At 39.8% G+C, this 22,746-nt stretch overlaps 1 protein-coding gene across 1 annotated transcript in view; it reads left to right on the plus strand.

Moving 5' to 3' along the window:
- Positions 1 to 22,746, plus strand: part of PPM1E (protein phosphatase, Mg2+/Mn2+ dependent 1E) — a 189,449-nt gene that overhangs the window by 141,799 nt on the left and 24,904 nt on the right. The window contains exon 2 of the mRNA XM_024757665.1: positions 22,070 to 22,188. Coding sequence (XP_024613433.1) covers positions 22,070 to 22,188 — 119 coding nt within the window. The remainder of the gene's footprint in view (positions 1 to 22,069; positions 22,189 to 22,746) is intronic.

Below are 22,746 nucleotides of genomic sequence, written 5' to 3' on the forward strand. Positions count from 1 at the left end.
ATTTTATTGTATGTAAATTTTGCTAGAACAAATATTGAATTCTAGTTAGTAATATGCATATTAAAATATTTAAGGGTAAGTATACTGATATCAGCATGTTGCTTAAAAACATAAAAAATAAGCTGGATTGATGGATTGATCAGTAAATAGATGGGTAGCAAAATATTAATGGAAGAATCTAAGTGATGAGATTGTGAATAGTTACTGTAAAATTCTTTTAACTTTTCTGTACATTTGAAAATTTTCATCATAGAATACTGAGAAAGCAAAAAGCATTTAATACCCTCAAAAGCAATTGCTTCCTTATTTACTTCACAGAGTGAAGCAATATAAGCAATTACCTTTGAAAGTTAAGTTACTTATTATGTTTCTGGCTGGATGTAAGTTTTCACAAAACTAATATGAAACACTGCAGGATTTATTTATGTTACCATGTTATTTTGTTTATATATGTCATTGAGAAATTAACTTATCTAATCTCAACTTGTCATTTCAAATTCTGGTAAGTTTGGAAGATCTTAATGGGATAAATTGTCATTATTTTCAGTATCAGGAAAATTTCTTCCTACCTCTGTCCTAAGAATTTATTTGAGGTTCGATCACAATTTATAAGAACCAAGTACGGGACTTTCCTGGTGGGGCAGTGGTTAAGACTCCACGCTCCCAGTGCAGGGGGCCTGGATTCAATCCCTGGTCAGGGAACTAGATCCCACGTGCATGCCGCAACTAAGAGTTTGCATGCCACAACTAAGGAACCCATGTGCTGCAACTAAGGAGCTGGCAAGCTGCAACTAAGGAGCCTGCAAGCTGAAACTAAGGAGCCTGTGAGCTGCAACCAAGGAGCCCGCCTGCCGCAACTAAGACCTGGGGCAACCAAATAAATAAATATTAAGAAAAAAAGAAGCAGGTATTCGCAAGACTATTTGTTGGAATTTCTATATAATCATGTGGATTAAAATAAAGTAGGAAAGTAAATTACAGCTTTTTCTCCTTGGTGATTTATTTAAATTCTGGTGAATGCAGTTGGTTTTGCTGCACATATGTTAGCTGTACAGACTAGAAAGAAGGAATCTACAACCTGCTACAGATTTTGCCTGGCTTCAGTTTTCCTTGGGCTTATTGGAATAATTTAGAGGGCAGGAAGGAGAATAAAAGGTAATTATAAACACTTTATAAATTTTGGTTGATTTGATATTTACTCTCAGTATTACTCAGTTGCTACAAATTTGTATTTAAACAGGATCTCAACATTCCATCCAAAATACATGCAACCAATAACTAAAGATTTTAAGTTTACAGAGAAGAATCTGAGGGCAAAATGCCTGATACAGGGTCATAGCATAAATTAAGTAGCATAGAATAGGAGTTTAGAATTACAGATTTTTCTCACACATCAATTTTCCTTCTGGAATCATTTCTTTCCCTAATTTATTATGCTTCATAGTTGAATGTATTTGATTCAACTCATTGAATATGCACTCCTCAAGAAAGTATTTCGTTTTGTTTGCCATAGTCAAGAATCAAGATAGACTTAATGCATGTGCCTCAATATTATGTGAGTAATTATCACTCTCTGTCTGAAAAGCAGTTCAGAGAGTGATAAAAAAAAATAAGGGCTCATTACAGACTTTAAAATAGTAGAATAACAATGACATTGTCTGCTTCTCTCAGAAATCGCCGGGAAAAAGAAGAAGGAGGATGAACAAGAAAGAAAAATACAAACTCCATCTTCAGTAAGAGTAGGATATATCTGTTAACACCAAATCAGAAAATTAAGGGCTACCAAATGCAACAAAGACCAAGTGGGTTTCAGAAAATGTGAGATAGAATGCTTTCATCTAAAGACCTCAGTGAAAGCCACTAAGGTGTATGCTCCAAAAAAGGTGGTATTCTTTGCGGGGGGGGCAAAAATAATTTTGGAACCTTTCACAGGCTACCAGCAGGGACTCCTCAATACCTAGTTTGGCACCAAGAAAGAAAAGAGGATAAGTTGAATGAGGAATTGGAAATACACCATATTTTTTAAAAATTTGTTTATTTGTTTCTATTTTTGGCTATGTGGGTCTTTGTTGCTGTGTGCGGGCTTTCTCTAGTTGCGGCGAGTGGGGGCTGCTCTTTGTTGCGGTGCGCAGGCCTCTCATTGTCGTGGCTTCTTGTTGCAGAGCATGGGCTCTAGGTGCACAGGCTTCAGTAGTTGTGGCTCACTGACTTAGTTGCTCCACGGCATGTGGGATCTTCCCAGACCAGGGCTTAAACCCATGTGCCCTGCATTGGCAGGCGGATTCTTAACCTCTGCGCAGCCAGGGAAGTCCCAAGAGACTCTGTATTATTAGCAGCTTTGTTGGCTAGGGAGAAGTCAAGAATAAAATAACTCCCTCACACAACCTTGGATCCTCAGGAACTTCATTTTGAGCTACATGAACCTCTTATGAAGAGCTGGTCCAGGAAAAACATACTTCATTTATAGATTATTATCATAAAGGAACCAGTAGGGATTTTATATAAAGAGATTACAATTTTAGAAAGTTGAAGTAGGGACTTCCCTGGTAGTCCAGTGGTTGAGACCCTGCACTTCCACTGCAGGGGGCATAGGTTCGATCCCTGCTCAGGGAACTAAGATCGCGCATGCCGAGCAGCATGGCAAAATAAATAAATAAAAATTTTAAAAAGTTGACATAAACAAAAATAAAATAAATGGCAATTGAAAAATATTCCTGATGAAAGTTGCAATAAGATATATTGTCTTGAATGATAATTTTAAAAAATTAATCTTGCAAGTTCTTTGATAAAACTAGAACTCAAGCAGCAATAGGTCAAGGAAGGGTTAGTGCAAAAGGTGAAGTTTAGCTAACAGAGCTTGAAAAATAAGGGGAAGAGAAAAATTAAATTGTCAATGAAATGAGGGGCATATTGGAAGCAGGAAAAAGAATAGACACTTTTGGAAAACACAGTAGGGTACATGGAGAGTAAAACTGAGAAAAAATGAACAAAATGAAATGGAACTTAGCCACATGTCTAAAAGGAATAAAGAACCAGTGTTAGATGTGACACTTGGGAAAAGGAGAATAATTGTTGTCCTTGAAGAATAAAACTCAAGTAATACAATATAATATTTACAGGTATTTTTCAAAGAAACTGCTCAAAACAAATGCAGATTTGAATCTATAGATTGACAGGGCACATAATGAGTCAGGAAGAATTTACATAGAACAATTAACGTTAAGGCATAATCTAGTAATGTTATTGTACTGCAAAAAAAATTTTTTTGATGACTCCAGAGTAAAAGAATAAACATGACAGGGAGAAAGATTCAAATTGGCTTCAGAATTCTCAGAAAAGTTCAGTGTCAGAAGACAGTAGAGCAATGTAAAGTCCTCAAGGACCGAAAGTGTGACCTAAGAATTTTATATCTACTCAAACTGTTGTTCAGGTGAAAAGGCAATGTTTTTAAACATGCAAAAAGTCAGAAAATATAATTTCCCTAATGCCTTCTTGAGAAACTACTGGAGGACATACTTTAGATAACCAAGTGATGAAAATATAGCAAAAGACTTGATATGAGCATTGAATCCATAGGATTAATGGGGGGCTTACTATTCTAGGTCAGAATTTATATATTATAAACTCTGACATGTAGATATTATATGACTCAGAAGCATTGGGAGGATAACGGGGGGAGATAGTAGAAAGCTGTAAAACTACAGAGGATGTACTCTAGCAAAATCTAAAAAGCTAGTTGATAAGAAAAGAAGATGAGGGATCTAGGAAATGGGAAACCAAACACAGAAGAGCTCCATAAGAAAATCCCAGGGTGTCATTTGTACAGCAAGACTGTAGAGTCCAGAGTTTTCCAGGAGAAAAAATTGAAACTGATTTGCTTGAACATATGGAAAATATCATTGAATCGTGTGCCACAATGTTGTTGGAGCATTTGGAAAAAATTACTGATAGGTATGTTGAAAACAAATCAAATGGGAAAAAGTGAGGCAGTCATCAACTCTAGGAAAAAAAAGTTATACAAGAAAGGAGTTGTGATCTTAGTATACGCTTCAGAAATTCACACTATTTGTATACCTGGAAAAAATATATATATATATATATATTTTTTGCTGTATGCAGGCCTCTCACTGTTGTGGCCTCTCCCGTTGCGGAGCACAGGCTCCGGACGCACAGGCTCAGTGGCCATATCAATATTGTATTCAGAATGTATATGTAACAGCTTATGACCTAAAGTAATATCTAGAAATAGTGATGTGGATTAGTAGAATCATTAAACAGCGTTCTATTTCTGGTTGTGTTTCAAAGAATAATTGTGTTTCATCTTAGTACAGCCCCTGTTTTTTAAAAAATATAATATAGTTGGATATATAATATTATGTTAGTTTCAGGTGTACTACAGAGATTTGACATTCGCATACATTATGAAATGATCACCACAGTAAGTCTAGCACCCATCTGTCCCCATACAGTTATTACAATACTATTGAAGACTATTCCTTATGCTGTGTATTACATCTCCACGGCTTATTTATTTTATAACTGAAGGTTTTTACCTCTTTATCTCCTCCACCTATTTTGTTCCCCACCCCCACCCCTCCCCTCTGGCAACCACCTGGTTGTTCTCTGTATCTATGAGTCTGTTTTCATTTTTTTGTTTTTTAGATTCCACATATAATTGAGATCATACAGTATTTTGTCTTTCTCTGTTTGACTTATTTCCTGAGCATAATACCCTCTACATCCATTCATGTTGTCGTAATGGCAAAATTTCAATTTTTTATGGCTGAGTAATAATATTCCATTGTATATATACACCACATCTTCTTTATCCATTCGTCTGTTGACAGACACTTAGGTTGCTTCCATATCTTGGCTATTGTAAAAAGCGCTACAGTGAATTTCAGGGTATATATATGCTTTCAAATTCATACTTTTTTAAGGTATATACCCAGAAGTGAAATTGCTGGATCATATGGCAGTTCTGTATTTAATTTTTTGAGGAACGATCATACTGTTTTCTATAGTGGTCGTACCATTTTACAATCCCACCAACAGTACACGAAGATTCTCTTTTCTCCACATCCTCACCAACACCTGTTATTCGTGGTCTTTTTTTTTTGCGGTACGTGGGCCTCTCACTGCTGTGGCCTCTCCTGCTGCGGAGCACAGGCTCCGGTTGCAGAGGTTCTGCGGCCATGGCTCACGGGCCCAGCCGCTCCACGGCATGCGGGATCTTACCAGACCGGGGCACGAACCCGTGTCCCCTGCATTGGCAGGTGGACTCTCAACCACTGTGCTACCAGGGAAGCCCTCATGGTTTTTTGATGATAGCCATTTTGATAAGTATGAAATGGTATCCCTTTGTGGTTTTGATTTATATTTCCTTGATGATTAGTGATGTTGAGCATCTTTCCACGTGTCTGTTGGCTATCAGTATGTCTTATTTGGAAAAATGTCTATTCAGGCCCTCTGCCCATTGTCTAGTCAGGTTGTTTGTTTTTGTTGGTGTTGAGTTGCATGAGTGCTTTGTATACAGTAGGTCCCCTACATATGAACCTTCAAGTTGCAAACTTTCAAAGATGTGAACGTGGTCTTCAGCAACTTAGTGACCCTCAGTGACAAGCTGGAGCTAGATCTACAAGAGGATGACTTCATCAAACTCCTTGCTGTGCAACACGAGGAGCTTACTAATGAAGACCTGGTGGAATCGGAGGCCCAGAGAAAGGACACAGAAACAAGAAGAAGAAGTAGTAACTGAAGAACCGAAGAGACTCACGATGCAGGAAATGACAAGGGGATTTTCTTTATTTGACCAGGCACTGTTAGTTTTAGAGGCACAGGACCCGAGCGTAGAACGGTACATGAGGGTTGCAGCCGCCGTTCAGAATGCAATCCAGTGCTACTGTGTCATCTGTGACGAGAAAAAAAGAGCTACTACCCAGACATCACTGGATCATTTTTTCAGGAGGGTAGATAGAATTGAATCCAGCAAGGAACCAGAACCTGTGCCATCAACGTCAGGTGTGAGTGAAACTGCAGCTTGCCCTCCATCTCCTATCGCTGACGATCCTTCAGCTCTACCGTCTCCCACCTCCTCTCCCTCTTCCAGTAAGTCTTCTTGCCTGTTCACTTGGTGCCAGCCCCTGTATGCCAGCTGTTGTGCTGTACTACTGTGCTTTTCAAGGTACTGTACTGTAAGATTAAAAGTGTTTTCTTTATTTTTTGTGTTTTTTATGTATTATTTGTGTGAAAAGTATTATAAACCTATTACGGTACAGTACTATATAGCCGACTGTGTTAGTTGGGTACCTAGGCTAACTTTGTTGGACTTATGAACAAATTGGACTTATGACCGTGCTCTTGGAACAGAACTCATGCGTATGTAGGGGACTTACTGTATTTTAGTGGTGGCTTTACGATTTTCTATATGTAGTATCAAGCCATCTGCAAATAGTGACAGTATTACTTCTTCCTTTCCAATTTGGATTTATTTTATTTCTTTTGCTTGTCTGACTTCTGTGGCTAGGACTTTCAATACTATGTTGAATAAAAGTGGGGACAATGGGCATTCTTGTCTTGTTCCTGATCTTAGAGGAAATGCTTTCAGGTTTTCATCGTTGACTGTGATGTTAGCTGTGGTTTGTAACTGTTGGCCTCTATTATGTTGAACTATATTTTCTCTATACCTACTTTGATGAGGTTTTTTTTTTTATCACAAGTGGATGATGAATTTTGTCAGAAGCTTTTATGCATCTGTTGAGATGATCATATGATTTTTATTCTTCAGTTTGTTACTGTGGTGTATCACATTGATTGACTTGTGTATATTGAACCATCCTTGCATCCCTGGGATAAATCCTACTCGATCATGGTGTATGATCCTTTTTAATGTGTTGTTGAATTCAGTTTGCTAATATTTTGTTGAGGATTTTTACTTCTATGTTTATCAGTGATATTGGCCTCTAATTTTCATTTTTTGTGGTGTCTGGTTTTAGTGTCACGGTAATGCTAACCTTATAGAATGAGTTTGGAAGCATTCCTTCCTCTCCAAATTTTTGGAATAGTTTGAGAAAGATAGGTGTTAACTCTTCTCTACATGTTTGATAGAATTCACCTGTGAAGCTCTCTGGTCCTGGACATTTATTTGTCAGGATTTTTTTTTAAAACTGATTTAATTTTGTTACTAGTAATTGGTCTGTCCATATTTTCTATTTCTTTCTGATTCAGTCTTCAAGATTGTATGTTTCAGGCTTCCCTGGTGGCGTAGTGGTTGAGAGTCTGCCTGCTGATGCAGGGGACGTGGATTCGTGCCCCGGTCTGGGAAGATCCCACATGCCGCGGAACGACTGGGCCCGTGAGCTATGGCCGCTGAGGCTGCGCATCCGGAGCCTGTGCTCCGCAATGGGAGAGGCCACAACAGTGAGAGACCCACGTACCGCAAAAAAAAAAAAGATTGTGTTTCTAGGAACTCACCTATTTCTTCTAGGATGACAAATTTATTGGCATGTCATTGTTCATAGTAATCTCTTATGATCCTCTATATTTCTCTGGTGTCAGTTGTAACTTCTCCTTTTTAATTTCTGATTTTTTAAATTTGAGCCTCTTTTTTTTTCTTGATGAGTCTGGCTTAAGGTTTATCAATTTCGTTTATATTTTTAAAGAACCAGCTCTTAGTTTCATCAATGTTTTCTATTTCTTAGTCTCTATTTCATTTCTGCTCTGATCTTTATTATTTCTTTCCTTCTACTAACTTTGAGTTTCCTTTGTTCTTCTTGTCGTTTCTTTAGATTTAAGTTTAGATTGATTTTTTGAGATTTTTCATGTTTCTTGAGGTAGGCTTGTGTCACTAGACTTCCCTTTTAGAACTGCTTTTGCTGCATCCCATAGATTTTGGATCACTGTGTATCCAATGTATTACTGTCACTTTCTCCCTATTTGTTTGTTAATATTTGCTTTATGTATTTAGACGCTTCTGTGTTGGGTGCATATATATTTACAATTGCTATATCTTCTTGTTGGATTCATCACTCTATCATTATGTGATGTCATTCTTTGTCTTTGTTATAGCTTTGTTTTAAAGGCTACTTTTTTAATATAAGTATTGCTACTCCAGCTTTCTTTTTGTTTCCATTTGCATGGATTAACTTTTTCCATCCCCTCACTTTCACCGTGTGTATGTTTTTTTTTATTTTAAAGAAATTATTATTGATGTTCGAAATTATTTAACTTCAAGATATTAGAACATGAATGAAAAAACCTCCACATGATTTTAAGAGTCTCCTATAATTTTTCTAATAGTTTACTATGTCTATTTTATTTTACATTTAGATCCTAATTCATTAGGATTTTATGTTTGTGTGAGATATGCAATTCAAAGGGATTTCCCCCATTCAAGTGGAAAACCAATTGTCAACCATTCATTGAGTAGTTCTGGCTTTCCCAGCTGACGTGAAATGCCTTCTTTCTCACTGGCTGAACCCCCTTTCCTGAGATGCCTCGTGAGTGTGCCTTGAAGTAAGTGAGGTAAGCTCACCAACCTGGGCTCCTCTTCTACAAGGCACAGCTACTGTCATAGCCTCTGCAGAGACAGCAGGGAGCATGCAACACACAGAAGTGCTCAGAGGCCATCAGCAAGAACCCCGCCCCATAATAACCAGGCAGTGTGGGAGCCTCAAGGCTCCGGTACTGACCACAGGGTGGGGGCTAAGGGGACGGCCGCCTGCTCAGGTAGGGGAAGCTTGCTCTCTTCAGCTGGTCCCGCTTCTCCTGCAGCTGACCCGCCTGGCTGTCCAAGTAGCTGACCCTGTGTTGCAGGGTCTTTAGCTTGCTGTTCTTCTCCTCCTGCTCCCATAGGAAGCACACTTTGTTCTTGTTCTGCCAGGATGAGAAGCAGCAGGCCTGCAACAAACTGATGAGTTTGTAGGCCCCCAGTGCTGACAGGGTGCTCTCCTTGATGAACATGGGGCTGGTGTCCCTGTGCTCACTTAGCACAGCTTCTGTGCCTGGCTTCAGGGTAACATCTGTTGGAGGGGTGGAGGGGCTCTGGGACGGCTTCTGAGGCATTGCTGTGAGGGACAAACTTGTGGGGCTCTGTGCCAAGCCCTTGTTGGGCCCCAGGCTGGTTTTGCTGCAGTCAGGCTCCATGTCTCTCTTCAGCCTCTGTCGGTCAACAGGCTCTCAGGGGACAGACAGCCTCTTTCCAGCATGCTTGGAGGAGAAACTGTAAGAATGAAGTGAGCCAGTAAATTTGCAAGCCCCAGATACTGGGGGGATAAAGTCATCCATGGAAATGCCACTCTTATCTACCAGGCCCCCATCAGGGGAGGTGGTGTTCTGATTGCCAGCATCTACAGCAGACATGTTTGCTTCTCCCTGGCTGTCTAATGCTGCGCTAGCCAGATCGGCTTCTGGAGTACTTCCAGAGGCTGCTGCACCAGTTTCTGACTGGTGGCTTCTGGGCTGGCCCTGGGTGCAGTTTTACCCTACAGTGCAGCTCACTTCGACTTGCAGGACTCCAGCTTGACCGCTGGGTTTTCACTTGAGGATGTTGATGACCCTGCAGCTCCTTGCCTGTCTGCTTCACTCACATGTCCCCTCAAGCCCCCTGAGGCCTTTCTGGTATCCGTTCTCCTGGTGCATCCACGGCCTCCAGCTCCCTTCTTCTCAGTCAGGTGGAAGATGGAAGCCATGGCCACGATCTTGAGCAGTCAGTGCTCATCCTCCAGCCCCGTGGAGAAGCTTTCTTTGGTGAAGTGTTCACTACTGTGGAAAGACTACTTAGTGGGGGTCCAGTTATCCTTCTGAACAGCCTTTAATAACTGGATCAGACGTTTTGAGTCCCTTAGGGGGAAACCTGTGGCAGGAGACAGCGTGCTTCTCCCCCTTGCCCTGTCAGTTGGAGTAATTTACAGCTGCACAAAAGATCACCATCTCGGGCCTTGGGCTGCCTTGCCACTGCCAGGCTCCAGCCCTTGCCTCGTTGAGCCCAGACCAGGGCAGGACCGCCCTGAGGGGAGGGTGCAAGGCAACATGGCTGCAGGACATGGGAGCCAGGCACACAGCTCCCACTGTATGGCAAGATGGCAAGATGGCGGCACCCAGCTGCCTGCCACCTGGGCAACCGGCCCTAGGCCTGTCTTTGTGTGTCTTTAGACCAGAAATGAGTGCTTGTAGGCAGTGTATATATGGGTCTTGTTATCCATTCAGCCACTCTATGTCTTTTGATTGGCGCATTTAGTCTATTTACACTTAAAATAATTACTGATAGGTATGTACTTATTGCCATTTTGTTTTCTGTTTTTTTTTAGTTCTTCTCTGTTCCTTTCTTCTTATTTTGCTCTATTCCCCTGTGATTTTTTTATTTTTTTTTTTTTTGCGGTACGCGGGCCTCTCACTGTTGTGGCCTCTCCCGTTGCGGAGCACAGGCTCCGGACGCACAGGCTCAGCGGCCATGGCTCACGGGTCTAGCCGCTCCACGGCATGTGGGATCCTCCCGGACCGGGGCACGAACCCGTGTCCCCTGCATCGGCAGGCAGACCCTCAACCACTGCGCCACCAGGGAAGCCCCTCCCCTGTGATTTGATGACTATCTTTAGTGATTTGTTTGGATTCCTTTCTATTTTTTCTCTATGTATCTATTGTAGGTTTTTGGTTTGTGGTTACCATGAGGTTCATATATAACAGTATATATATATATGTATGTATGAATGATTATTTTAAGTTGATTATCCCCTAAGTTCAAAGGCATTCTAATTGCCCTACATTTTTACTCCCCTCACCACATTTAATGTTTTTTTGTTTTAATTAATTAATTATTATTTGTTTTTGGCTGTGTTGGGTCCTTGTTGCTGCACGTGGGCTTTTTGTAGTTGCGGCGAATGGGGGCTACTCTTTGTTGCAGTGTGGGGCTTCTCATTGTGGTGGCTTCTCGTTGTGGAGCAAGGGCTCTAGGCACGCGGGCTTCAGTAGTTGTGGCATGCGAGTTCAGTAGTTGCGGCTCGCGGGCTCTAGAGCGCAGACTCAGCAGTTGTGGCGCATGGGTTTGGTTGCTCCGCGGCATGTGGGATCTTCCCAGACCAGGGCTTGAACCCGTGTCCCCTGCATTGGCAGGCAGATTCTTAACCACTGCGCCACCAGGGAAGTCCCCACATTTAATGTTTTTGATGTTATATTTCACATCTTGTTGTTTTGTATATCCCTTAATTACTTGTAGATGTAGATGGTTTTACTACTTTTTTTTTTTTTTTTGCTGTACGCGTGCCTCTCACTGTTGTAGCTTCTTCCATTGCGGAGCACAGGCTCCGGACGCGCAGGCTCAGCGGCCACGGCTCATGGGCCCAGCTGCTCCGCGGCATGTGGGATCTTCCCGGACCGGGGCACGAACCCGTGTCCCCTGCATTGGCAGGCGGACTCTCAACCACTGCACCACCAGGGAAGCCCGGTTTTACTACTTTTGTCCTTTAACCTTCCTGTGAGCTACATAAGTGACTGATCTATTACCTTTACTGTATGTTTGCCTTTACTAGTGAGATTTTTCTTTTCATAATTTTGGTATTTCTAGTTGTGGCCTTTTCTTTCCTGTTTAGAGAAGTCCCTTGAACATTTCTCTTAAAGCTGGTTTAATGGTGCTAAATTTTTTAGCTTTTGTTTGTAAAACTTTTTGTCTCTGCTTCAAATCTGAATGATAACCTCGTCGGGTAGAGTATTCTTGGTAAGTTTTTTCCTCTTGTCCCTTTGAATATATCATGTCACTCCCTTCTGGCCTGCAAAGTGTCTGCTAAAAAGCCAGCTGATAGTCTTATGGGAGTTCCCTAATACCTCACTAGTTGCTTTTCTCTTGCTGCTTTTAAGATTTTCTCTTTAATTTTTGCCATTTTCATTATAATGTGTCTTGGTATAAATCTCCCTGGGTTCATCTTGTTTGGGCTTCTCTGTGCTTCCTGGACCTGGATGTCTGTTTCCTTTCCCAGGTCAGGGAAGTTTTCAGTTATTATTTCTTCAAATAGTTTCTCTGCCCCTTTCCCTCTCTCCTCTCCTTCTGGGACCTCTGTAATGTGAGTGTTATTATGCTTGATGTTGTCTCAGAGGTTTCTTAAACTATCCTGCTTTCTTTACAGTTCTCTTCTCTATTGAGTTTGGGTGATGTCCACTACTCTCTTTTCCAGATTGCTGATCCATGCCTCTGTATAATCCGATCTACCATTGATTACTTCTAGTGTATTTTAAAATTTGTCATTGTATTCTTTAGCTCTGTTGGGTTCTTCCTTATGTTTTGTCTTTGTTGAAGTTCTCGCTGTGTTCCTCCATTCTTCTTCCGCATTGGTGAGCATCCTTATGGTCATCACCTTGAACTCTTTATTGGGCAGATTGCTTATCTCCACATTTAGTTCTTTTTCTGAAGTTTTTGTCTTGTTCCATTGTTTGGAACATATTCCTCTGTCTCCTCATTTTGCCCAATTATCTGTTTATTTCTATGTGTTAGGTCAGTTGATTGTGTTTCCTGATCTTGAAGTGGCCTTTTTTAGGAGACAGCCTGTGGGGCCCCACAGCACACTCCCCTCTGGTCACCAGAGTTATATGCTGTAGGTGTGCTCCCTGTGTGGACTGCATGGTCCCTTATGTTGTGATGAGCTGACTGCTGTAGGTGCACTGGTAGGCAAGGCTGGCCCCTAGTCTGGTTGGCCGTGAGGCTGTGTCTTGTGCAGCGGCTGTGCGCCCACTGGAGGGCAGGTTGACTCTGCAACCCAGGAGGTACATGGGGCTGCTGCTGGCCTCCTGGTTGTTGGGCTGGGGCCCCCCGTGGCTGTCTGCACAGCCTAGGGGGTTTGGAAGCCCCTGCTTTCTTAAAACTGGTCAATGGTTTAAAAATATTGGTTGAATTAAAGTTCCTACTAAAAAGCCATACGTATTTTAAATTTTTGAATACATTATCTCTTAGTGAAAGGGACTAGAGATAGCATAAACCAGTTACTTGAGTTGACAACAAAAGTGTAAACATGACCATAGTTCCTGTTTGCCAGTGGTTATCACCTGTTTACTAATAGTAGCCCAAGTTTCATAGCCTACATGTAAGAACTCAACATCGTGTTATGTGACATACTCTTATGTAAATGTATTGATTTTCTCCTCGTAAGGAACATTCATTCTAAGAAGTTAGGGAATGGCTTAAATATATATCGATATAAATCAGAAAGACAGAAGTTTATTCAGCAAATACTTATTGATCACTGTGTGCCAGGCACTGATCTGAGCATCAGACATCAGTGACCAAAAGTAGACAAAAATATCTGCAGTCTAGTGGGAGAAAGAATGCAGTCATAAAATAAATGATAAGCATAATCAATAAGAAATGCATACTGTATACAAGAAATTGATGAAGGCTATGCAAAAAGAAAAAGACAAGACTTACAACATGATAAGAGGAATTCCAAGGGCAGGAAGAAGAGAAAGAACCATCAAACGAGATTGAGAAGACAGAATCCTGTGAGTGACATAGGAGAGTGTGATGTTCTGGGAACCTAGAGAAGGGAGTTTATCAAAGTAGAGGGAATAATCAGCAGTCAGATGCTTCTAAGTGAGTCAGATCTGAGAACAGGGTGTAGGAGTTAGCAACAGGAAGGTACATTGATGATGTTGACAAGCTTCAGTTAACTTGCGCAGTTTAATTCCTTTTGGTCATGGAAGAATAATGACGAAGAAGAGTACTGCTAAGCTCTCTTCTTTTTGTGGTCTTGTGACACTAGTGGTAGTTTGATCTCTGGTAAATGTGTAACATCTAGGTTGCCATTCACAGGAAACTTCAGATCCTGTTGGCTATGCTTCCGTATCAACCTGGTCAGAGTGAACAGATGATTGTTAAGATTACACTGAGAGCAACAGTAGGGAATGAAATTTCTGTTGTAAGAACCCCAAACCCAGCACCTCAGGAGCCAGTCATTTGGTAGTTGGCATTATATATATTGAAGGCTAACTAAGAGAATCTGTGATGTGTGGGCATTATAATCAGCTGACTCCAGGTGGCGTTCCTGGAGGCTGCTATAGAAAGAAAGAAAATAGCTTAACGAGGAAGGAATTCAACCCTGAGTTTAACTCCATTTGGTCCACTAAGAAAAAGAATACCAAGTCTGGTGGAGAATTTGCCTTCTTTATTTTAATTTAATGTGTATTCTAGATTTAGAATACATATGATTAACCTGGGGGAGGGGAGTGATCAGAAACTTAACATTTACATGTTGTCACCCTAGCAAGGGCATATTGAGTAGACAGCATCATCGTGATATGTGGGCTGAGGTGAGGCTGCTCCAGATGAGTTTCTCTCAGAGTTAATTGACGGAAACTACCCACCTTCAAGAATTTTTATTACCTTAGGAATGCTATGCCAAGACTGCTGAAACACAGCTGTGGGTGCTGTGCTGACGCCCACATTGCCAGTGTCAGGAAGGATGTACTTTTAAACCTCTAATTTCTCTAATAATGTCTTTAGTGATTTGCGTAGGTTTGGCATTGTGAGGAAAATGCTTCCTGGCTTGGTTTATGACAAGAATTCAGTTTGCAGTCTTAAAATGTGTATTGTCTTAATATGCATGTGGAAGATACTAACAAGTTAGAAAAAAGATCTGACTAAAATACTATCCTGTCCATCTAACAAAACTTACCTACCCATGATATTTGAAAATAAATGAAAATTAAATGTTTTATGCTAGAATAATCTATTTATCTATTGGTTCCTGTTTTATACCAAGATGGCAATATATAGTGCTGAAAGAGAGCCAGCTTTCATATTCAATTCCAATCGGACTCCTTTCCTTTTCTCTAATGGAAAAATTGGATTGGACTCATGTCAACCTATAGAGTGGAGGCAGAATAAGCTTTTGTAAATAAATATCTTTAAAGAGGTAAGAAATAGCACTCTTTTTAAAAATTTATTTATTTATTTTCGGTACGCGGGCCTCTCACTGTTGTGGCCTCTCCTGTTGCGGAGCACAGGCTCTGGACGCGCAGGCTCAGCGGCCATGGCTCACGGGCCCAGCCGCTCCGCGGCATGTGGGATCTTCCCGGACCGGGGCACAAACCCATGTCCCCTGCATCGGCAGGCGGACTCTCAACCACTGCGCCACCAGGGAACCTCGAAATAGTACTCTTTTGCTTGAAATATAAAGCTTCATAACCAGTTGGTAACTATATTATTTTATAGATGTTTATGGCATGTTTCTTTTAATATATAAAATCTGAGGGATTCTTTCCTAACTGGTAGATTCACTGCAAGGATTGATTATATTTATCAAAATAAATATACATTCAGCTTTTAAGTAGACACTAGTACATAAAGCAGAATATCCCTATATTGCTTACAAAAGGAATATATAGAATTTATTTCCATTCTGCTGGTGTATATAAAAACATTTGTTTGGATCTGAAGTGTGTTAATTTTTACCTTTACATTGCCTTTGTCCCATCTTACAAATTCAAAACCTTATTGGAATAGAATGATAGAATTAGAATTTTAAACCTGGAAGAGACTTTAGAGTTATTTTATTTCAATTTCTTAATTTTTCTATTGAGGAACTAAAATCCAGAGAATTTAAGAGTCTTTTTTCAGGTTACCCAGCTAGAATTAGAACCCAGCTTTCTAACTCCTTATATTTATGCTATAACCTGTCTCCAAAAAGTTAGTTGAATAGCAATTAAATAAGTTGGCAGAAACTTTAGGTCTCGCTTGTGTTTATGTCCAGGCTTCAAAGTGATCCCTAATTATTCTTCATCACTTAAAAAAATTCTTGCAAGCACATTAGGTGAAAGTAATGCTAGGGATTCTCCTATGACTTGGTGCTGTTATGAAATCTAAAGAAATCAATGCTCATCTAGAGCAAAAAACATGAACATACTCAGTACTGAAGTTTTCCTTCTTTGTGCTCCACTAATTATGATAATGATTTGAGTAGTTCCATAATGATTGTCTTAGTCTATTTGGGCTGCTTTAACAAATTACCATAGACTGGAAGGCTTATAAACAACAGAAATTTATTTCTTACATTTCTGGAGGCTGGGAAGTCCAAGATCAAAGCCTGGGCAGATTTGGTATCTAGTGAGAGCATGCTTTCTGGCTTACAGATAATTGTCTTATCCTTGTGTCCTTACCTGGTGGAAGGGACAAGGGAGCTCTCATGGGTCTCTTTTTCATAAGGGCACTAATCTCATTCATGAGGGCTCCACCCTCATCACCTAATTACCTCCCAAAGGTTCCACCTCCAAATACCATTACATTGGGGATTAAAATTTTAACATATGAATCTGGGTGGTGGGGGGGACAGACTTTCAGTCTGTAACAATGATTTAACATCCACCTCATCCTTAAATATTGCTCCCAGATATACTCTATGGCTTTTTAAAGGACTGATTTGGGAAAATACTGATTAAAATAAAATAGTATAAACACTGATAAGTACTGAACTGTTCAAGGTCACTAGGACACAACTGTATTTTTATAATCCAAAATCTTCCACCAGGCATGTTTTGGGTTCTGGTTATTTCCGAAATAGAATTGAGGAGTCGAGACTGACCTACTCAGATAAATAGTCTGAGGATAAAGATGACACTAGCCAATTTGAGCAGCAGGGAAGAAGAGTCAGAACATTTATGAATCTGAGTTTTATTTTGTGTGTCTGAAGAATTATTGTTAGCTTAAAGCAAGACCCTGTGCTTTGTTTACAGAGTTCAGTGTATGAAGTTTAATAGAGCTGGATTTCTGCTTCGCAATACATAACATTGAAAAAGTCAGTATCCACAGAAATCCAAATATGCATTCATGTATTCATTGACAAATAGCTTTAATGAAGTGGAATTTTTTTTTTTGTGCTTTTGGGATCCTAATTCCCTGACCAGGGATTGAACCCAGGCCCTCACCTGGGCCCTCGGAAATGAGAGCAAGGAGTCCCAACCACGAGACCACCAGGGAATTCCCGTGAAGTGGAATTTTTTTATGTATGTCACTAAACTTAAAAATTAAAATTAACCAGGGAATTCCCTGGTGGCGCGCAGTAGTTAAGAACCGCCTGCCAATGCAGGGGACATGGGTTCGATGCCACGGAGCAACTAAGCCCATGTGCCACAACTACTGAGCCTGCGCGCCTAGAGCCCGTGCTCCACAACAGGAGAAGCCACTGCAGTGAGAAGCCCATGCACTTCAATGAGGAGTAGCCGCCGCTCACTGCAACTAGAGAAAGCCCGCGTGCAGGAATGAAGACCCAACACAGCCAAGAATTAATTTAAAATAAATAAATAAAATTTAAGACTAACCAGACCCCTAATGATATCTCAACATTGTTCAAAAGGTGTTTATGCATATAGTTCGTATATGACTTAGACATAAACTAAAGATTTTATTTTTATCTATGACTATATAAAGTCTGTACTTGTATTCCCAAAACAAACAAGAAAGTAACAAATTGGTATGTATGAAAACGTATTTCCGTTTGTTTGCAGGATGTGAATTGCTTGAAGATAGGAATGGTAATAAGCACTTAGAAATATCTGTTAATATAAGTAAATAGCAAAAGAGTGTTCTTGGACTATATTTGAAGGGCCTGAACAAGATTAATTTGATTTTAAAAGAGCCAGTCCCCCAAAATGACACATACTGCAAAAGTTAAAAAATTTCTAATCATACTCTTCTTCAGCAATGTTCTCAACATAGTAACATTTGTAATCCCAGTTCCCCAGATTGCCTTGATTACTGGCCCTCCTCTGATACTTGCTATGTAATACATTTGCCAAACTTTAAAACTCTAAAACCTGCTGTATAGGGATCTTTCAAGTATTGTATGAGAAATGATGAAAGAAAGCAGTTTGCTATGTTATTATCATGTTAGTTTCTCTTGGTAGTTCTCTTAGAAATGACAAGCTTTAATGATAAGCTTTCATTTGAGTTGATCAAATATTCTCTGATGTGACTATGTTTTAAAATATATTTGCAATTCTGATTTTTCAGAAATAATCACTTTCAATCAGAGTCAAAACCATAGGAACTTATTCATGCTGAGTGTTGTAGCTTTTTGACATGTAGGAATAGCTGATGTGGGTGAGGTGTCTAGCTTGATGTTTTATCTCTAGCTATTCGTCAGCTAATCCTCCTCCCTACTTCACTGAAAATATTTTCATTCTGTCTGACAAAAAGTAAAAAGTTACATTAACTGCGACTAAAAATGTATTGCAGATGACACATTAATGAGACTAATGGTTCTTTCCTTATTCTCTGAAGTTTTCACATTCCTACCTTTGGTGAACGAGATCCAGATAGTTTAATAATTATACAAAAGATATCCTTTCTGGGGGCAACTCTTGGGAACAAGGTTGCAATAAAGGTTTTCAGGTTTTTTTAAACATTAATTTTAAAACAGCAAAGGGACCAAGTAAATGTTATAACTATATACTAAAAGTCCACTTGGGCAAAATATCTGGATGTGTCCAGTTAATCAAAATAAAGCGTGATGAAAGGTAAAGACAGGCAATGCTGACAAAGAGTTTAGGTCTATGAAGGAAGATTTTGACTCATCAAGAAAAATTCGGTTAACTTAGCATGAAAGGAGAAATGGTAATATTGTTTATAAAGCATTTGGATTTCAAAGGATGCCATCAATTTATTTCATAATTGTTAAAGGGTAGTAACTTTAAAAATTTTTTTCGTCATAGTCAGGATTCAGTATATACTTAATATATATCTGGAATACTTAGCTTTACCTCATGTACCTTATTCTAGTTCCTTTTTTAAAAAAAAATCCTGCTCACAGTTCATAAATTGATTTACCCACTAATGGATCATAATCTACAATTTGAAGAATACTGATGAATGATAAACAGGATTTTCTAAGTTTTTTACTTTCCCTTGGGGACTTAGAACATAAACATTTTAATTTTATCTCTTTCTAAACCACTCACTTTCTTGGTCCCACCTAAACCTTGTTATCACAAAAATTGCACCAGCTCCAAAATCATACACACAGGTATCCTGTTCTCAGACTACAACAGTCCATCCTTTTAGGTTATATGCCCAAGTAATACCACTACCACTAAAATTTTTTTTTTTAATATTTCTATAGTGTTATTTATTTTATTTTTTGGCTGCATTGGGTCTTCGTTGCTGCGCGCAGGCTTTCTCTGGTTGCGACGAGTGGGGCCTGCTCTTCGTTGCGGTGCGCAGGCCTCTCATTGCGGTGGCTTCTCTTGTTGTGGAGCACGGGACCTAGAGCGCGCGGGCTTCAGTAGTTGGGGCTCACAGTCTCTAGAGCGCAGGCTCAGTAGTTGTGGCACACGGGCTTAGCTGCTCCGTGGCATGTGGGATCTTCCCTGACCAGGGTTTGAACTTGTGTCCCCAGCATTGGCAGGCAGATTCCCAACCACTGCGTCACCAAGGAAGTCCAGCATAAAAGTTTTTAATTTTGATGTAGTTTAGTTTAACTCTTTTTTACTTTTGCTGCTTGTATATTTGGTGTCATATTTAGGAAAGCCATTGCCTAATCCAAGGTCTTGAGGTTTTACTGCTGTGTTTTAAGATTTTTATAGTTTTAGCTCTTATAATTAGGTCTGTGATCCATTTTGAGTAAATTTTTGTATATGGTGTAAGGAAAGACACTAACTTGATTATTTTGTGTGTGGATATCCAGTTGTCCCAGCACCATTTGTAGAAAGTACTATTTTTTCCCCCATTGAATTGTCTTGGCACCCAGTCAGTGATGATTTATTTACATGTTATTAAATTCAGTATCTAATTTTTCCCTTATCTTGTTGGACTTCTCAGTAGTATTGACACAGTTGACCATTCTGTTCTTCAAATATTCTACTCTCTTGGTTCACCTTTTACTTATCTTGCTGTCTTTTCAGTATTTATAGGTTCCTTATCTTCCACCAAGCTTCTCAGTGTTGGGTTTTCAGTTATTATGGCTGTGTAACAAATTAGCACAGAACTTAGTGGCATAAAACAATCATTTATGATGCTCATAGTTTCTTTGGGCCAGGAATTAAGACTGGGCAAAGCAGGGTCAGCTTATCTCTGTTCCAGGATGTCTGGGGCCTCAGGGTGGGACTGGTATCATCTGAAGGCCTTTGCCATTACATGTCAGGCAGTTGATAATAGCCATTGACTGGGAGCCTCAGCTGACACCCACATGAACCTGTCCATGTCCCAGAGGGAGGGGAATGGCAGAGGAAGGGGAGGAAAAGGAGAAAAGGGAGGAAGAGAGAGGAAGAGAGAAGAGAAAGCCAAGGGGAAGTCTTGTAGTCTTTTATGACCAAATCCCAGAAGTCACAGCATCACTCTTGCCACTTTTTTTTTTTTTTTTTGGTCAAAGTCTCATTCACATTCAAAGAAGGGAAAACAGATTCTGCCTCTTCACTTGGAACGGTAAAGTTCTTAAAGAGCATGTAGGACCAGAAATATTGCTGTGACCTTTTTTAGAAAAACAACCTGCCACCATCTGTTCTGGCTGCACAATTCACATCCTTCCCACACGCAAAAACATCACTCACCCTCCCCACAGAGTCTCCCAAAGTTCCATCCCTTAATGGCGTCAGGCTCAGGCTTGAGGTTCAGGATCTCAGTGAGGTCAGGTCCAGGTGAGACTCCTTGGGTAAAATTTCTTGATGACAGCTCCTTGAATATAGTTCCATTTGATTTGAAAACTTGGGGACTAAAGAGGCATATTATCTACCCCCTTCCCCACTACTACCCAACATATAATGCGTATGTTGGGAAGGTACTTACTATTCCAAAAGGGGGAAAACAGGAGGCACACAGAAGTCACTGGTCCATAGTAGTTCTCTTTTTATGTTTTCTCTATGTGATCTATTCTATTTCCATAGTTTAAAAAAAAATTTTTTTTTTTTGGCCACGGTTCGCAGCTTGTGGGATCTTAGTTCCCCCGCCAGGGATGGAACCCATGCCGCCTGCAGGGGAATTGCGGAGTCCTAACCACTGGACTGCCAGGGAATTCCCCTCTATTTCCATAGTTTTAAATACCATCCATACATTCATGACTTCCAAATTTCCTAACATCTCTGAGCTCCACGCTAAAATATATAATTAGCCATCTGACACCTTCACAAGGATATCTCACAGATTTTTCCAACTTAACATGGCTAAAATGAATTCTTATTTTCTACTTTACCCTTTTCCTCCACAAATCTGTCTTTTCCTGGTTTCTCCATCTAGGTGAACGATGCCACCATTCACCGAGCTGCTCAGACCAAAACCTTAGGACTCAGGCTCATTCCTTTCTGTCTCTCACCTCTACATACAGTAATCAGCAAGTTCTATATTTTCTTTCTCCAAAATCACTTTTTAAAAAAATCTCACCTGGATTACAACAGTCTCCTTATTGGTCACCCTCCTTCATTCTTGCTGCCGTCCAATTTTCTTTGACACAGCAGTCAAAGTAATATTTTAATTAATATGTCTGGTTATGACACTGTCTAGCTCACAGTCTTTAGTTACTTCCCCCTGCGTTTTGAGTAAAAGATCCATATAACTGGCCTGTTCCTGTTCCTCTGACCTTATTCCTCACTACTTTCCCCCTTACCCACTACACTTTTATCTTCTTTGGGCTTCTTCCAGTTCCTCAAACATACCAGGCTTTCAGAAAGGGCCTGTACACATGCTTTTTTTCTGTCTGGAATATTCTCCCCCAGCTTCCCACTTCCACATAACTGTGTCTCTCTCATCCTTTGAGGTATGGCATTCCTGACTATTCTAAGTAGGTACTTCCCTTTAATACTTTCAATCCTATTTGTTTCCTTTATACAACGTATCACAATTTTAAGTTATATCCTATCTGTGTACTTATCATCTGTCTCCCTAAGCCTCCCCAGGTCAGGGGCCATATCTGTGTTATTCACCAGTGTATACCCAGCGCCTAGGCGACTGCCTACCATATTATATGCTCTCAACAAATATGTAGTGAATATTGTTTAAAGGTATAATTTTGTTTTGAGACAATGTTAATAATAAGTAATTAGTAATAATTTAAAATGTGATGGTTCCTAATTCTTACTGAAATAGCCTTTTATTTTTCTCTTTTAGTAACTGCCCTTCCTTTTTGGCTGCTGCTTTAGCCAGAGCCACATCAGATGAAGTCCTTCAGAGTGATCTTTCTGCACATTATATTCCAAAGGAAACCGATGGCACAGAAGGGACTGTGGGTAAGTACTTTTCTGCATTATTTGTTTTAAAATATTAAAATCTTCTCCTGTGTAGTGATTCACAGAAAATGTCTACAAAATACTATATCTAATTATGTTTACCCACTGGTTGATTTTATAGTAGTAGCAAGAGAAAAAAAAGCAAAAAAATTTTTTTCAAACTAATCAATAAAAGTAGGGAAAAGAGGGAAAAATACAGGCATATTTTGAAACCACATGAAGGTAACTGGAGTGAGAGATTATCGTAACAGTATGTTATCATAAATCATACCTAGGTAAATGGAGAGATGACAGTTATGTAATGTGATTTAATTGCCTGGATCATTGTACATCTTTTTTCCAGGTAAATTATGAGGCTTTAATTATTAACGAAGGCATGTTTATTAATGTGTTAGGCTTATACATATTTGACAGACTAAAAAAATACCAATTGTTGTAAAAATTAGGGAATGGCTATTCAAAATTGTTGGGAATTTTAATATTTCATTCTATTTGTTCTATTTTAAGCATTTGCCTTTAAACATGGTGCAGAAGGAACAAAGCATATATTAATGAATC

Source organism: Neophocaena asiaeorientalis, unplaced genomic scaffold (genome assembly GCF_003031525.2).
Source record: "Neophocaena asiaeorientalis asiaeorientalis breed wild unplaced genomic scaffold, Neophocaena_asiaeorientalis_V1.1 scaffold327, whole genome shotgun sequence".
NCBI classification, from domain to species: domain Eukaryota; kingdom Metazoa; phylum Chordata; class Mammalia; order Artiodactyla; family Phocoenidae; genus Neophocaena; species Neophocaena asiaeorientalis.